The sequence below is a fragment of the Lasioglossum baleicum genome, chromosome 7, assembly GCF_051020765.1.
Source record: "Lasioglossum baleicum chromosome 7, iyLasBale1, whole genome shotgun sequence".
NCBI classification, from domain to species: Eukaryota; Metazoa; Arthropoda; class Insecta; order Hymenoptera; family Halictidae; genus Lasioglossum; species Lasioglossum baleicum.
Window position 1 is genome coordinate 446,705 of NC_134935.1, and position 15,210 is coordinate 461,914.

Genomic DNA, 15,210 nt, shown 5'->3' on the forward strand with positions numbered 1-15,210 from the left:
GGAAAAATATCAAATCACACGTAGTCAATTTCCAGTGGTTCCTGCTGACGCGATTACGATTCATAAAAGTCAGGGACAAACATACGAGAAAAGTATGTCTGGATTTTAAAAAATCAGAAAGGCGAACTTTACAAATGTTGTATGTAGCACTGAGCAGAGTTTCAAAATTGAGCGCGGTTTATATATTTTGGGACAATTTAAATTAACAGTATCGAAGAAAACCAAGATCAATACTGCAAACCCGGATAATGATGAGTTGTATCGTTTGCGAAAAACTAATGAAGACAATGTATTTTGCAACATTAGTATGCTATAACAAGGAACCAAGCGAGCAACGAGCCTGCGATGTTCGTTCAATGCGACGCCATATAGCAAACATTTTGATAAGTAGAAAACTATTGAATTTTCCTGAAAACGTATAATCTTCTTAAAACGTACACTTAATAAGGATAATAATATACTGCAACTAACGAATCGAGAAGTTCTTTGTGTGGCTCGTGGAGAGTCACATACCAAATAAAAAAAAACATTAATAGCTGCAGGCCCTACTAGCCATGCGTACCACTAAGCCTCTCGCAAGAGCAGTCCTAGCAAAAACAACCCTACTCGCGAGCAACAATAACCCTCTAGTTATTTTCTGTTTTTCAGCACAATAAGATGGATGTACATTTTTCATTGGAAATTATTGTGCATTTATACTGAAAAATATCTTTACCTGCACATTCATAAATTATTGCCAGAAAAAGATCTTATTTAAATATCACTTTGCAGTTAAAATAATTAATATTAAATTACTAGAACAAAAAATGACGGGTTAATTATATCTAAAATTGTATGTTTTATTCATTTTTATTATTGAACGATGAAAAACTATAAAAATAACATTATATGTTATTTTATTCTGTTCGGGATTCAAAGTGAGGAACCCCGGACATATTCTAATAGAATATTTTAAGACAGGTACACTAACCTATACAATATTGCTCAGATATTGATAACTGTTCCAAACAATATATGTGATTATTTTATTTTATTCATTGTACCTTTACTCGGAGAGAGAGAGAGAGTTCAGAATATTATAAATTATTAGAATTGCACAAAATAAATTATAATTTCTTTCCTGTATCTAAATTGAAAAGTTGTGTCATGATTTCAAACGTTGTAAAACTAACCGACATCATCGGAATAGCACGTAAATAATTGATGCTCATCCCACGATAAAGACCCTTTGTAATGCCGTTTTCTTGGTATATTTTTATTATGGTTTTTACCATGTTATTACTAAAAAAAACAACAACAAAATTACAATGCCATCATCTTATATAAACAATTATTTAATATTATAAATACATTTACCTGAATTCATGAGTAGCAGGATTCATCATAGCCAATTGCATACGTTTTTTAGTTACATCCAAAGGGTAACTAACACTTTGAGCGACAGCACCTGCCATACCTCCACACAGTAATCTTGCTGGTATAGTTAAAACTAATCCACCTATTGTAAACAAATATTTTAAGGACATGTTTAAGTATAACAAAATTTTATAAAAAAAATCATACAATATGATGTTATTATAAAATTGTGCATGTCATACCAGTACTTTTATCACACTTGTTACAAAGATAGTCTGGCACATGTACCATGCATAAGTACTTCAGTTTCTCAAATATATAAAATGCCAATCCTCCATATGGAATAATGGCGATCACATTTGGCCAAAATCCTCTGTACAATGCTCGAATACCACCTTCCTGAAATACTTAACAAATTCTAAAACGAGAATTCATTGTGCATACAGTATATGTATTAGGGTGGTCCTTATTTTTTGACCAACGAATTTTTTTCACGACGCCCCCCAGAATGGTTCTCTTTGGTGAGAAAAAAATTTGTGCAAAATTTAAGATCGATCGAAAAAAAGGATCACGTGGCGCATTTAAATTGAAAATTTTGAAATTCATCGTAACTATAAAGTATTATATATCGTTGGATTTGTAATTTTTTTTAAAATAAGAATATGGAAAAATTATATGACCTTAATTAAAAAAAAAATAACGATGACCTTGAAATTTCGAAAATTTCATTTTTAAAAAAAATTTTTTTGTGCCATTATATTTACCATATTGAACAGTGCAACTTTTTCCTCTGACATTTTTTCGTATAACCACAAATAACAGAGATATGTCATTTTGTATTGTACTATTGTACTATACATGTGAATGAATATTTTGAATATATTCTACAGAATAGTGATAAGGAACTATTTCTTATATTCTAATGTAAGACTATCCGCTTTTAAGATGGCAAGGACAGAGCGGGTCACCAAATAATACGCCGATCAATGGTGAAGCCGCTCGCCAAGAATGCATTTTATTAAATGAACAGACAAACAATACAAAATCTAGAGAGAGAATCTAAACTTGACAAGTCACTGGAAGAACGGGTCCTCAGACCCGAAGTGGCTGTAAGGACCCGCGCTGCCAGCGTATTTTATGACGCTACCCCTCTGGGTTTCCCTGAGAGGGAGGTAGCTGTGTGGTTCGCCTGTGCTGCGGACCCTCGACGTTCGATTTACATGTTTTTCGCTATTGTTGTTTTCGTTGCGTCAGGATATTGCTGGCGGTAATCTTTTACCATTTGCAGTACCAACTGCTTTTCTTCCTCATTGCGAGCTAAAATTTGATTGTATGTAATCCTGTATTAGCTTAACGGCTCTTTCTGCCGAATCATTGACCACAGGTAAAGCCTTAACTATATCTAAACCTAGTTTGTAAGAATCTTCATCTTGCCAAACTACTGGATCTTTTTTTAAAAATTCTGTCAATATATTAAATCTACTAAAAAATTTTCGGCTTTCGTCTGATATAAAACCTGAAATGTCCTCTTGCATGTGATCGGCCACATTAGTTGGTAAAATGACAAATTTTTTATAATAATCGCCGCTACTAAAAGATCACTAATTGATCAAGAAACTCTTGTTCCTGTTGATCTTGTATCTGGGATCGTCGTTTACAACTCTTTTGTAAGACCTTCCACTTGTGGTATAATGACTCCAATTTCTCGACGCAGCGACTGTTTAACTGAACTGGAATTTTGGCCTTTTCCCACAACACCTCCACTTCTTTAACAACAAGGTGTGCACTAGACCGAAGGTTCAATTTCACTTTCCGCAAATTATAAAATAGCACTCCTAAAACTTGTCGTTTCGATGGCAACTTAGCGTCAATTATCTGATTTTCATCATGTTCTAATAAGAACAGTTTTTCGCGACTTCTACTTTCCATTGGGCTTCTCAATTTATATAGAAATTGAGTAGTCTTCCTGTATGACTACAGTAACGTCTCGCGTCTGCCAAATCTGGATTGAACGACGATGATCACGAGTCCGATTTTGTAAGTTGAGGTGATAGTTGATCAAAGACAACACTTGAGGTTGTATGTTCGCTTACTCGATACTGATGATTACAGTTCGTTAGCTCAGACAGATCTAATCGGTGGTTCTCTGATACATCTAAATCTTACTTCGGTGTGGATGTCGTTTGTTTGAAAAAGCGTGATGATTGGTTGATGGAGTTGAAAGTAATTGGTGGAAAAACTTGTAAGGATAGGAGTAGGAATAGGAGTGGGAGTTTAAGTACGGGTTGTTATAAAATTTTTAACGAGGGTTTACATCTGTTTCCCGGGTGTGCGCTTATGAATTTCAAGATAGGTAAAATTGTAAAAAAGTGGACTTAAGGTCCACGGGGTACATCTGGAGGTAACGTAATAAATTATATTGGGTCATAGGTAATAAATGGATATGTTTAAATATCTGTTATTTGTGGTTCTACGAAAAAATGTCAGAGGAAAAAGTTGCATTGTTCAATATGGTAAATATAATGGCATAAAAAAATTTTTTTTTAAAAATCAAATTTTCGAAATTTCAAGGTCATCGTTATTTTTTTTAAAATTAAGGTCATATAATTTTTCCATATTCTTATTTAGAAAAAAATTACAAATCCAACGATATATAATACTTTATAGTTACGATGAATTTCAAAATTTTCAAAATTTTCAATTTAAATGCGCCACGTGATCCTTTTATCCGATCGATCTTAAATTTTGCACAAATTTTTTTCTCACCAAAGAGAACCATTCTGGGGGGCGTCGTGAAAAAAATTCGTTGGTCAAAAAATAAGGACCACCCTAATGTATACAGTACATATATACAGAGTGGTCCGTTTAAGTAAGGCCACCTCTAAATATCTCTTCAGGTTATTGTGATACAAAAAATATTTGTTACGTAATGTGCATATTATTAGTGAACCAAATATCTGGCAAGAATATTTTTTTCCAGAGGTCATTCGTTTCGGAGTTATCAAGGTCATCGATGTTTCTTGATACATAACTACATTTTTATTTTATTGCATTGTGTAACTGATCGAAAAATACATTCAGATATGTATAATAACATGACCTTAAGCTTGATCGGAAGGTAAAACTTTAATTTCCGAAGATCAAGGTTATTTTAAGGTCATGTTATTATACATATCTGAATGTATTTTTCGATCAGTTACCCGATGTAATAAAATAAAAATGTAGTTATGTATCAAGAAACATCGATGACCTTGATAAATCCGAAAATAATGACCTTCGGAAGAAAATATTCTTGCCAGATATTTGGTACCTTGACACCATGCACATTACGTAACAAATATTTTTTGCATCACAATAACTTGAAGAGATATTTAGGTGGCCTTATTTAAACGGCCCACCCTGTATAGCTATTATTCAAAGTATGTCTTTTCACAGCAATGAATGTATGCTAATGAAACTTGAAATACCTTGACCTTGTTGATATATTCTCGGCTTATCTAATATCTTCTATCTTTAACGGGAAGTATCGATACATACAATACATATGTGTGTTGCACTTTCTTACATATTAAATAATAATCTATTCTAAAAAATGTTCACTAGAGATAAAACAAATTGATATTACCTTCTTATAAATTATAATTCCCGCATTGACGATCCCTGCGTATATGTGTTCCCCAGAGACTTGAAAGGCAAGTCTAACTCTAATGGTATCTAACGGATATGTTAGCGTAACTGCTGTAACACCGGCAGCAGATCCAGCCAAAAAGTCATGTGAAAATGCACGCGTTTTTGGTAATTTTTCTAGCCACTAGTAAAAACCAAATACATCTTAATACAAGTTTTATCTATTTATTAATATATTTTTTAAACAAAGAATATATTTATTTTGTTTATTTGTGGTCACAGATTGTACAGTCTTGCTGTATCCAGCGATGTTTCCGTTTACGTCCATCATCAGAATTGGATGAAATTTTGGAAATAGATTCTTTTTTGACTAAAATGATGATTGTTAGAAGGATTTTTGACGACTCGAAAAAAATTTTTTACCATTTCACTGTCACTCCCTACCTTACCGACACCACTTCTGTATTTTCGTATGCCCTACCACCTAATCCTAACTAATTCAGATCGCATAATCTTCCCATTATAGATATTCAATTAATTGGTTTAACAATTGGAATATTAGCGGGTTTACGAGCAGGGCACAAAGGTACAAGTTGTGTTGTGGAGACTTGCATCCTAACCTAACATCTAGGTTGAATTGATAGAATTCTTCTACCATTGAACTAAAACTGGTCTGTTCGCTCTTCAATTGGAATTTTCAAAACATTTCATATTAATTTCCAGAATATACATATTTAATATCTTCAATTAATTGCAAAAATGGATCATCACCAGCTTTGTTGACCTCATAGCGCCATAAAAATTCACACAGGTGATCTATGATTGAAACATCCTTAATGCCACCTCTACTTTGACTCTAGATCAGTGTGTCCAGACAGGGGTAATCGAAAAGGAATCGGGGGGAATACAAGTACCCCCTCTCTGATGACCAGAGTAATATGTGACACGTTGCGCGACGAGAATAGAGTGAGGCAGAGTGAGGCGAATGGAAGACACGTTGCGCGTGCGCGATAGCGACTGAACGGTGAAATAGGATAGTGGAAGGGGATAAGGTGGAGAGCCTGGAGGGGGAAATGAAGTTGAAACCAACTTCATTCTGGCCACACTGCTCTAGATTGACATTAAGATAGTAAAAAAAGTTGTCGGTACGCGCGGTAGGGACTAAAATTGAAATAATAAAAATTTTTTTTTCGAGTCGCCAAAAATCCTTCTGACGATCATCATTTTAGTCAAAAAAGAACCTATTCCCAAAATTTCATCCAATTCTGACGATGGACGTAAACGGAAACACTGCCCCGTATCCGTATGTAAGTCTTGTAATAGAATACCATATAGATCACTTCGTTGCACTCGCAATGTTAGAAATTTTGACGAAATTGAAATACAATAATTCCGATTAACGTAATTATAAAGTACGTTTAGGCTGTTTCTCATTTAATCTGAATTAAAATTAAAATAAATCATAATTTTCGCTAAGATAAAGTGCATAAATCATTTATTATTGTTCTTGGAACTGTCAATCTTATGGGGTTCATTTATTTCTTATCAAGTTAACCATTGCCTAGAATTTAATAAAAAAAAAAGTCTATACTTCCCATCGCAGTCTGAATAGTTATCTCAATCATTATCTCAACTTTTGTATTTCAAGTATTGTTTTGTATTGTAAGTATTTCAAGTTTGTTGATTAGTTATTAGAGTTAATTTTGAACATGATCACGAACATACATTCGCTTTTATACATAGCGTGCCCAGGATTTTCCTGATAAACTGCGATAAGACAATATTTTGTATAAAATTTTGCAATCAGTTTTTTGTCACGAAGGTATAAGCAAATTAATATTCCACCATGGAGTCAGTGATGGTACGTAAGGCGCTTTTTTCGCGCATGCGTGAGTTTCGTCAGGAACGTATCTATGTCCGAAGTTTGTGGGGAACTGTGGCGGCCTTAGCGCCAGTGTCGCCAGGTCCCCAGCAATCGAGGGGAATCAAGTACCCCCTCTCTGATGACCAGTCCAGTCCAGGGGGTGTAAGCTGAAATGGAAATAGTTGGTCCTGTATATGTAGTTCGACCCTAGTACTGAGGTGGCGTTGGTGTCATTGCAGTTTTTGCGATACATATACCAAAATTTTCAATGTTTTTATAAGATCGTCGGTGGGCCAATCAGCTAAAGAGTTGGACTACCAAGCGGTAGACCGAGGTTCGAATCCTGTTGGGGTAAACAGTTTTTTTTACAACCGTCTACCGCTTTATATCTATATATACTGCCATTAGTTCGGCCCTACTACTGAGGTGGCGCTGAAATACTGGCCACTTCTTTAACACGGCAGCTTACACCCCCTGGTCCAGTCTACAGCACGGGCACTGTGGTCTACAGTCTTAGTGGGGGACATTGGAGTGTGCACATGGTGCTGGAATGGGATAGTGGAAGAGGAGAGTAATTGAGGCAACTTTCTGCCTCAACTGGCGACGCTGCTTGGCGCTGCCTTACGACAGGGGCCAAAAATTGGCGGGGCGGCCAAGGTACCTGATCTTCGTACTTAACTGAGGCCGTCTGAGGCTACAATCGTCGCGCATGCGCGAAAAAAGCGCCTTACGTACCATCACTGAATGGAGTCAGTGTTCCGATTGAACCCACCGTTTTTCGCGCATGCGCGGCCAGGACAGTAGCGTATCTACAATGACGCAGCAGAGCAGCCAGGACCCTGACGGCTTGAGGCAGTTATATTGGCGGGACGACTGATGGATAAGAGACGTGACGCGGAACGATGTAAATATTGTTAATACTTTTAAAAGTCTTTTTTGAAAGTCTGCGGGGTGCTCAAGCTACCCGATTTCATGGAAATGGTCACGTTACTGAGGCTGAAATTGCCGCGCATGCGCGAAAAACAGTGGGTTCAATCGGAACACTGCATGGAGTATATGAAGGGTCACCTACGTTTATCTTCTCTAACCGCAGGATCATTTTGCGAACATGTTTATCTATAGATATTTATGAATATTTATTACGTGTTTATGAGAGTTTGTTCTAGTCGTCCAAGGGTTAACCAGCAATAATACGGAATCGTTACCTGATATGAAATTGTTATTTATAACCGTATATATAACATTTTTTTCTTACTTTTATCTGAAGAATAAATTTATCACTATGCATCAGGAAAAGCTTAGGATATTTTATGCGTACACGGGATTCAATCAAATAATAACCAGACTTTGTTTTACACGCGATCTACATCATGTGCTATTCTGTTTAACCATTTTCTCAAGAGCTGAAAGAATGAGTTAGCAAATATTACCGACTTCCATTAGATAATAGATTGTTACGCTTTTAACTATACAAGGTATAAAATTCACTGGAATGTTGCATATATTACGTTAACAATTTAGGGATAAAATGTTACCGAGAACACAAGTGTTTACTTGGCATAAATCATTTGTTACTTACAAGGGAAGGACCCGAGGTGATCGTCTTCGATTTTAGTGTACTTTTGCACTGTTGTAGTACAGGGTCAGTGTTGGGCGATATAAATAAATTTATTTAAATAAAAATTTAAATAACCAGTTATTTGTTATTTGGATATTCAAATAAAACGCAAAAATAATTATTTATTATTTGAGCAAGTCTAAATGAATTTATTTGAAATAATAAAGTTAATTGTTATTTACAAATACAATTTGCAATTATTATCTGTATTAACTAATAATAAATTAAATTGTATTTTTATTCATTAATCCGTCCTCCGGACGGGCCTGACCACTGGCGGTATGCCTGAAAAGCTTGCTCTTGCAGACAAAAATCGCGTACGTGTTTATTGTATATTGTATATGTATATACAAAATACAAGAAATAAGAGAGAAGACCAAAAACTATTTATTTGATTTACACCTCAATCCAAATAATAAATAATCTTTTATTTGCAAATAAGAAATAAAATTTTATTTAAATAAAAAGTTTAGTTATTATTTGCAATTAAAATCACACGTTTATTTATTACTAGCTTTTGCCCGCGGCTTCGCTCGCACAGAAAACAATTTAATGCCCTCGGAAATTGATATTGTTTCTCCATATAAAACCTTTTAACCCCCCATTCACCCCTATAGAGTTTTAATTTTATGTCATGCCGCAATCTTAGATTTCAAAACCCCTTTTCACCCCCTTAGGAGATCAATTTTTTAAAATGCCGAAATAGGTGTTTGATTAATTATATCAAAGAGCATTAAGACCAAGTACGAAGTAAATCCGACCACGAACAAAATATTCCTCATACAAACGTTGCAACCCCTTTTCACCCCCTTGGGGGTTCAATTTTTGAAAATGCCGAAACAGATGTTTGATTAATTATATCAAAGAGCATTAAGACCAAGTATGAAGTAAATCCGACCACGAACAAAATATTCCTCATACAAACGTTGCAACCCCTTTTCACCCCCTTAGGGGTTCAATTTTTTAAAATGCCGAAATAGGTGTTTGATTAATTATATCAAAGAGCATTAAGACCAAGTATGAAGTAAATCCGACCACGAGCAAAATATTCCTCATACAAACGTTGCAACCCCTTTTCACCCCCTTGGGGGTTCAATTTTTTACAATGCCGAAATAGGTGTTTGATTAATTATATCAAAGAGCATTAAGACCAAGTATGCAGTAAATCCGACCACGAACAAAATATTCCTCATACAAACGTTGCAACCCCTTTTAACCCCCTCGGGGGGTTCAATTTTTTAAAATGCCGAAATAGGTGTTTGATTAATTATATCAAAGAGCATTAAGACCAAGTATGAAGTAAATCCGACCACGAACAAAATATTCCTCATACAAACGTTGCAACCCCTTTTCACCCCCTTAGGGGTTCAATTTTTTAAAATGCCGAAATAGGTGTTTGATTAATTATATCAAAGAGCATTAAGACCAAGTCTGAAGTAAATCCGACCACGAACAAAATATTCCTCATACAAACGTTGCAACCCCTTTTCACCCCCTTGGGGGTTCAATTTTTTAAAATGCCGAAATAGGTGTTTGATTAATTATATCAAAGAGCATTAAGACCAAGTATGAAGTAAATCCGACCACGAACAAAATATTCCTCATACAAACGTTGCAACCTCTTTTCACCCCCTTGGGGGTTCAATTTTTTAAAATGCCGAAACAGGTGTTTGATTAATTATATCAAAGAGCATTAAGACCAAGTATGAAGTAAATCCGACCACGAACAAAATATTCCACATACAAACGTTGCAACCCCTTTTCACCCCCTTGGGGGGTTCAATTTTTTAAAATGCCGAAATAGGTGTTTGATTAATTATATCAATGAGCATTAAGACCAAGTATGAAGTAAATTCGACCACGAACAAAATATTCCTCATACAAACGTTGCAACCCCTTTTCACCCCCTTGGGGGTTCAATTTTTTACAATGCCGAAATAGGTTGTAGCGGCCATGGGCACGTACCATAAAACATCTGGCGTGCAAATGGTCAGGACGGTTTGCGAGGCAAGCAGCAATAAAGCTATTTTTGAGAAAGCCGTTTTTAACGCGTACAATTTAGATGTCGTAGACAATGTATGTCCCGTTCGGTAGAATCTTTCGTTGACGGCCTCAATAGCAAATGCTGATATCGTAAACCCCGAGTTTCCGAAGGGTTGCGCCGACCGAGGTCCGAGGGGCCCATGCAAGGCCACGGTAAGTACCTCGCCGACCTGGAGGAAATACCGCTATATCATAAAAACCCTAACGGTCACTTTCTGCATCCCCGAAAAAGCGCGCCTCGGGCGCAAGGATGGTGGGAGTGTCCTAAACGAGAAAACTGCCTGATTGGAGGCAATTGTTATCAACTGCCCAATCAGTGCAGTTTAGTGTTTAGAATCCGCCTTTCGGAAAAAGGATAAAAAGGCGTACCGAAGACAGAGTCGGGGAGAAGCTACAGAGAGACTTGTAGAAGCAACGACTACGATTGAATAAAGAGACCTTCCCGCGAACTTGTTTCTATTCTCATTTCGAACACGACCATCCAAGCTTCTTCAATTGGTGACCATCGACGTTAGTGCAAGTTCGGGAATTCGTGAAGTAGTTAATCGAGACATCGCACCGTTCAGTGATTTAAAGTGAAAATGCCAACCACACGCAGCGAAGCAGCTTCGACCGCGCCGGAAGTGATCCGAATGAACATACGTGTTCCGCCGTTGTTACCAGAACAGCCGGCTGTCTGGTTCAATCAGATCGAAGCCGAGTTCGTTATAAATGGGATCACGGACGATCAAACGAAGTTTTATTTTGTCATGGCGCGGTTAGAGCCTAAGTACGCAGTGGAAGTGCAGGACATTTTCGACAACCCGCCGGCTACGGACAAGTACAAGACGCTAAGGAAAGAGGTCCTACACCGAATATCAGCATCTCAGTCCCAGCGCATCCGACAGCTGCTGGAACACGAAGAGCTAGGTGACAGGACGCCGTCACAATTCCTCCGGCATATGCGGACTCTCGCAAGAGACACGGTCGGGGATGAGTTTCTGCGTACGCTGTGGGCCAGCCGCCTTCCGGACATGACGCGGGCGATCGTCACGGCTCAACCCGATCTAGAGTTGAGCAAACTTGCGGAGATCGCCGACCAGATTTTCGAGAGTTCGAGACCCCGAACGCAAGTGGCAGCCCTATCCCAGGACCGAATCAATGATGCGCTACTTAACAGGCTCGAGAGCATGGAGATCAGGATTGCCGAATTAGCGAGAGCGCGTCCACGCGAAAATTCGCGTCGCGGATATCGTCGGACAGCTTCGGGATCCAGGGGAAGAAGACGCTCGCTTTCACCGGCAGAAAAGGAACATTGCTGGTACCATAGGACGTTCGGGAGCGAGTCCACGAAATGCCGTGCCCCGTGTAACTACAAGTCGGGAAACGAATAGACTCGGCATTGAGAGCGGCTGTCAATGACCACCCGACATCTAGCCGTCTCTTCGTTGTGGACCAGAAAACGAAGGAGGAATACCTGGTCGACACGGGGTCGGACCTGTGCGTGTATCCTCACACACAAGTGGCAGAACGACTAACGAAGACAACATACGAGATGTTTGCGGCTAATGGGTCCGTGGTCAGCACGTATGGCATACGAACGCTCAAAGTAGACCTCGGCCTTCGCCGAGCATTCATCTGGAAGTTCATCATCGCGGACGTCGCGAAGCCCATCATCGGCGCGGACTTCCTCAGCCATTTCGGCTTACTGGTAGATCTACGAGGACGACGCCTTCTCGACCGGACAACGTCGCTGTTCGCTGCTGGTAGGATAGTCACCGAGCACACCGAATCGGTGAAAACCATATCCGGAGACTCACCCTATCACCAGTTGCTGGCCAAATATCCAGACATTACGAGACCAACAGCGATTGCCCGTAAGGTAAAACACGACGTCGTACACCACATAGATACAACTTCCGGCCCGCCGGCATTCTGCAAACCGCGCAGATTGTCTCCGGAAATGTTTAAGATCGCGAGAGCAGAGTTTGAAAATCTATTAAGCCAAGGTCACATACGACCTTCTGAGAGCCAATGGGCATCAGCCCTACATATGGTCTCGAAGAAGGACAACGAATGGAGACCGTGCGGAGATTACCGTGCTCTAAACGCTCGAACGATTCCCGACCGCTATCCGATACCGCATATCGAAGACTTTTCGCGGATGTTGGACGGAAAAACGGTATTTTCCACGTTAGATTTAGTTAAGGCCTATCACCAAATTCCCGTCAATCCGGCAGACATAGCGAAGACCGCGATTACGACACCATTCGGTTTATTCGAATATACGGTAATGCCATTCGGTTTGAGGAACGCCGCGCAAACTTTTCAAAGGTTCGTCGACACCGTAATAAGGGAGTTAGATTTCTGCTATGCATATCTTGATGATATATTAGTAGCCTCCCGGGACGAAGCTGAGCATAGGGCTCATCTCAAACAACTTTTCGAGCGTCTCAACGAATACGGCATCATCGTCAATCCGAATAAATGCGTATTCGCCGCGAAAGAGGTAAAATTTCTCGGGTATACTGTGAACGACCGAGGCACGAAACCGCTTGAAGATAAAGTCCGAGCGATTTTAGATTTCCCAAAACCGCGTACGTGCAAAGAACTTCGAAGATTTCTCGGTATGATAAATTTTTACAGAAGATTCATTTCAAACGCCGCGTTCTTGCAATCACCGTTAAATCAACTGCTCAAGGGTAAGAAGGCCAAAAGTGACCTTCCAATCGTGTGGTCAAACGAAGCCGAAATCGCGTTCAAGCAGTTAAAGGAGGCGTTAGCAAACGCTACATTACTCGCGCATCCCCGTGATTGCTCGCAACTCGCAATCATGGTGGATGCGTCTGATTACGCAATAGGCGCGACTCTTTCGCAGCGTCAAGGAAATTCGTGGCAGCCTTTGGCTTTTCATACGAAATCTTTGGCGCCTGCTCAAAGAAAGTACAGTACGTACGACCGGGAACTGTTAGCGATTTATTCCGCGGTGAAGCAATTCCGTCACGCTGTAGAAGGTCGAGCGTTTACAGTGTACACCGATCATAAGCCTCTAGTGTTTGCGTTCAAACAAAAGACCGATAAATGTACGCCGCGACAGTTTAGATATCTAGATTTTATAGGCCAATTTTCTACCGACATCCGACACATTAGCGGTAAGGACAATGAGGTGGCAGACGCCCTATCGCGAGTAGAGTCAATTGCCACATCGGTAAATTACGACGATCTAGCTAAGTCACAAGAGTCCGACGAGGAGTTAAAGAAACTCTTATCGACGTCTGGGACCTCATTGCTTTTAAAACGCGTTAGTTTAATAGGGACCGATAAACAAATTTATTGCGACATTTCAACGAGCAATACGCGACCGTTCGTTACAACACCTTTTCGGCGACAAGCGTTCCTTTCAACGCATGGACTCGCGCATCCCGGAATTAAAGCCACGGTGCGTCTTCTTAAACAGCGTTTTGTTTGGCCGTCGATAGATAAGGATTGCCGCGAATGGACTCGCGCATGTCTAAGTTGTCAACGAGCGAAAGTTAATAAGCATGTTTCGAGCGCCGTAGGTAACTTTGTGTCACCGTCCACTAGGTTCGAGCATGTACATATCGTCCTAGTGGGGCCCTTACCAGTATCTCGCGGAAATAGATACTGCTTAACATGCGTAGACCGCTTCACGCGTTGGCCAGAAGTGTGTCCACTTGAAAATATCGAGGCTGAAACCGTCGCGAGAGCATTTGTTGCAGGTTGGGTTGCGCGTTTCGGTACACCCTTACGCATTACGACAGACCAAGGACGACAGTTCGAGTCGCAGTTATTTGGGCAACTTAGTACCATATTAGGTATAAATCACTTGCGAACAACTGCGTATCATCCGTCTGCGAACGGTCTAGTGGAGCGTTTCCACCGTCAATTAAAAGCCGCGATTAAATGTCATAACGATGAACGCTGGTCCGACGCGTTACCAGCGATTTTATTGGGAATAAGATCAGCATTTCGCGAAGATTTACAAGCGTCAACCGCGGAATTAGTTTATGGGGAGCAATTGCGTTTGCCCGCAGAATTCTTTTCGACGAGCGCGACGGTAAATAATTCGGAACCCATAGACATGGCGAAACAACTTCGCACACATTTTCGCGACCTTCGACCGGTCACTGGTTCACGACACGGACACAAAAAGGTTTTCGTGTATAAAGACTTAGCAACAGTTTCCCATGTGTTCGTAAGAATCGACGCGGTAAAAGGCCCGTTGCAGAACCCGTATGAAGGGCCGTTCCCAATTATTTCCCGCGCAGAGAAAACGTTTACTGTAAATGTTAGAGGTAAAAATATAGTTATATCGATAGATAGATTGAAACCGGCATATTTGTTAGTGTGCCCCGAAGACCAAAGCCAAAGGCAGACGTTAACAAATACTACGCAAACAACAGAAAGCGATAAAGGACCGACTCCGATGCGAGAGCCTGGGCGAACGCGTTCAGGTAGACGAGTTACATTCCCGTCAAGATTGCAGGTCGGTCATTAAGGTGCATATTGTAAATAATGTAAATACTAGTTATACCTTAGCACCGTTAGTAATAAGTTGACGTTTGCACTGGCAAGGGGGTGATGTAGCGGCCATGGGCACGTACCATAAAACATCTGGCGTGCAAATGGTCAGGACGGTTTGCGAGGCAAGCAGCAATAAAGCTATTTTTGAGAATGCCGTTTTTAACGCGTACAATTTAGA

The 15,210-nt window shown here is 39.7% G+C and overlaps 1 protein-coding gene and 1 long non-coding RNA gene across 7 annotated transcripts in view; one reads left to right on the top strand and one right to left on the bottom strand.

Moving 5' to 3' along the window:
- LOC143210458 (uncharacterized) overlaps positions 1 to 15,210 on the top strand; it is a 325,244-nt gene that overhangs the window by 280,466 nt on the left and 29,568 nt on the right. The gene's annotated exons all lie outside the window — the stretch shown is intronic.
- LOC143210915 (solute carrier family 25 member 16) overlaps positions 1 to 15,210 on the bottom strand; it is a 60,125-nt gene that overhangs the window by 34,177 nt on the left and 10,738 nt on the right. For 3 of the 6 annotated variants that reach the window (XM_076428195.1, XM_076428192.1, XM_076428194.1), the window contains exons 4-7: positions 4,982 to 5,167; positions 1,599 to 1,755; positions 1,357 to 1,498; positions 1,173 to 1,281 (exon numbers count right to left, since the gene is read on the bottom strand). In XM_076428195.1, coding sequence (XP_076284310.1) covers positions 1,173 to 1,281; positions 1,357 to 1,498; positions 1,599 to 1,755; positions 4,982 to 5,167 — 594 coding nt within the window. Of the gene's footprint in view, positions 1 to 834; positions 1,282 to 1,356; positions 1,499 to 1,598; positions 1,756 to 4,981; positions 5,168 to 15,210 lie in introns of those variants that run through there. The other 3 variants (XM_076428193.1, XM_076428197.1, XM_076428196.1) reach the window with 3 other exon arrangements.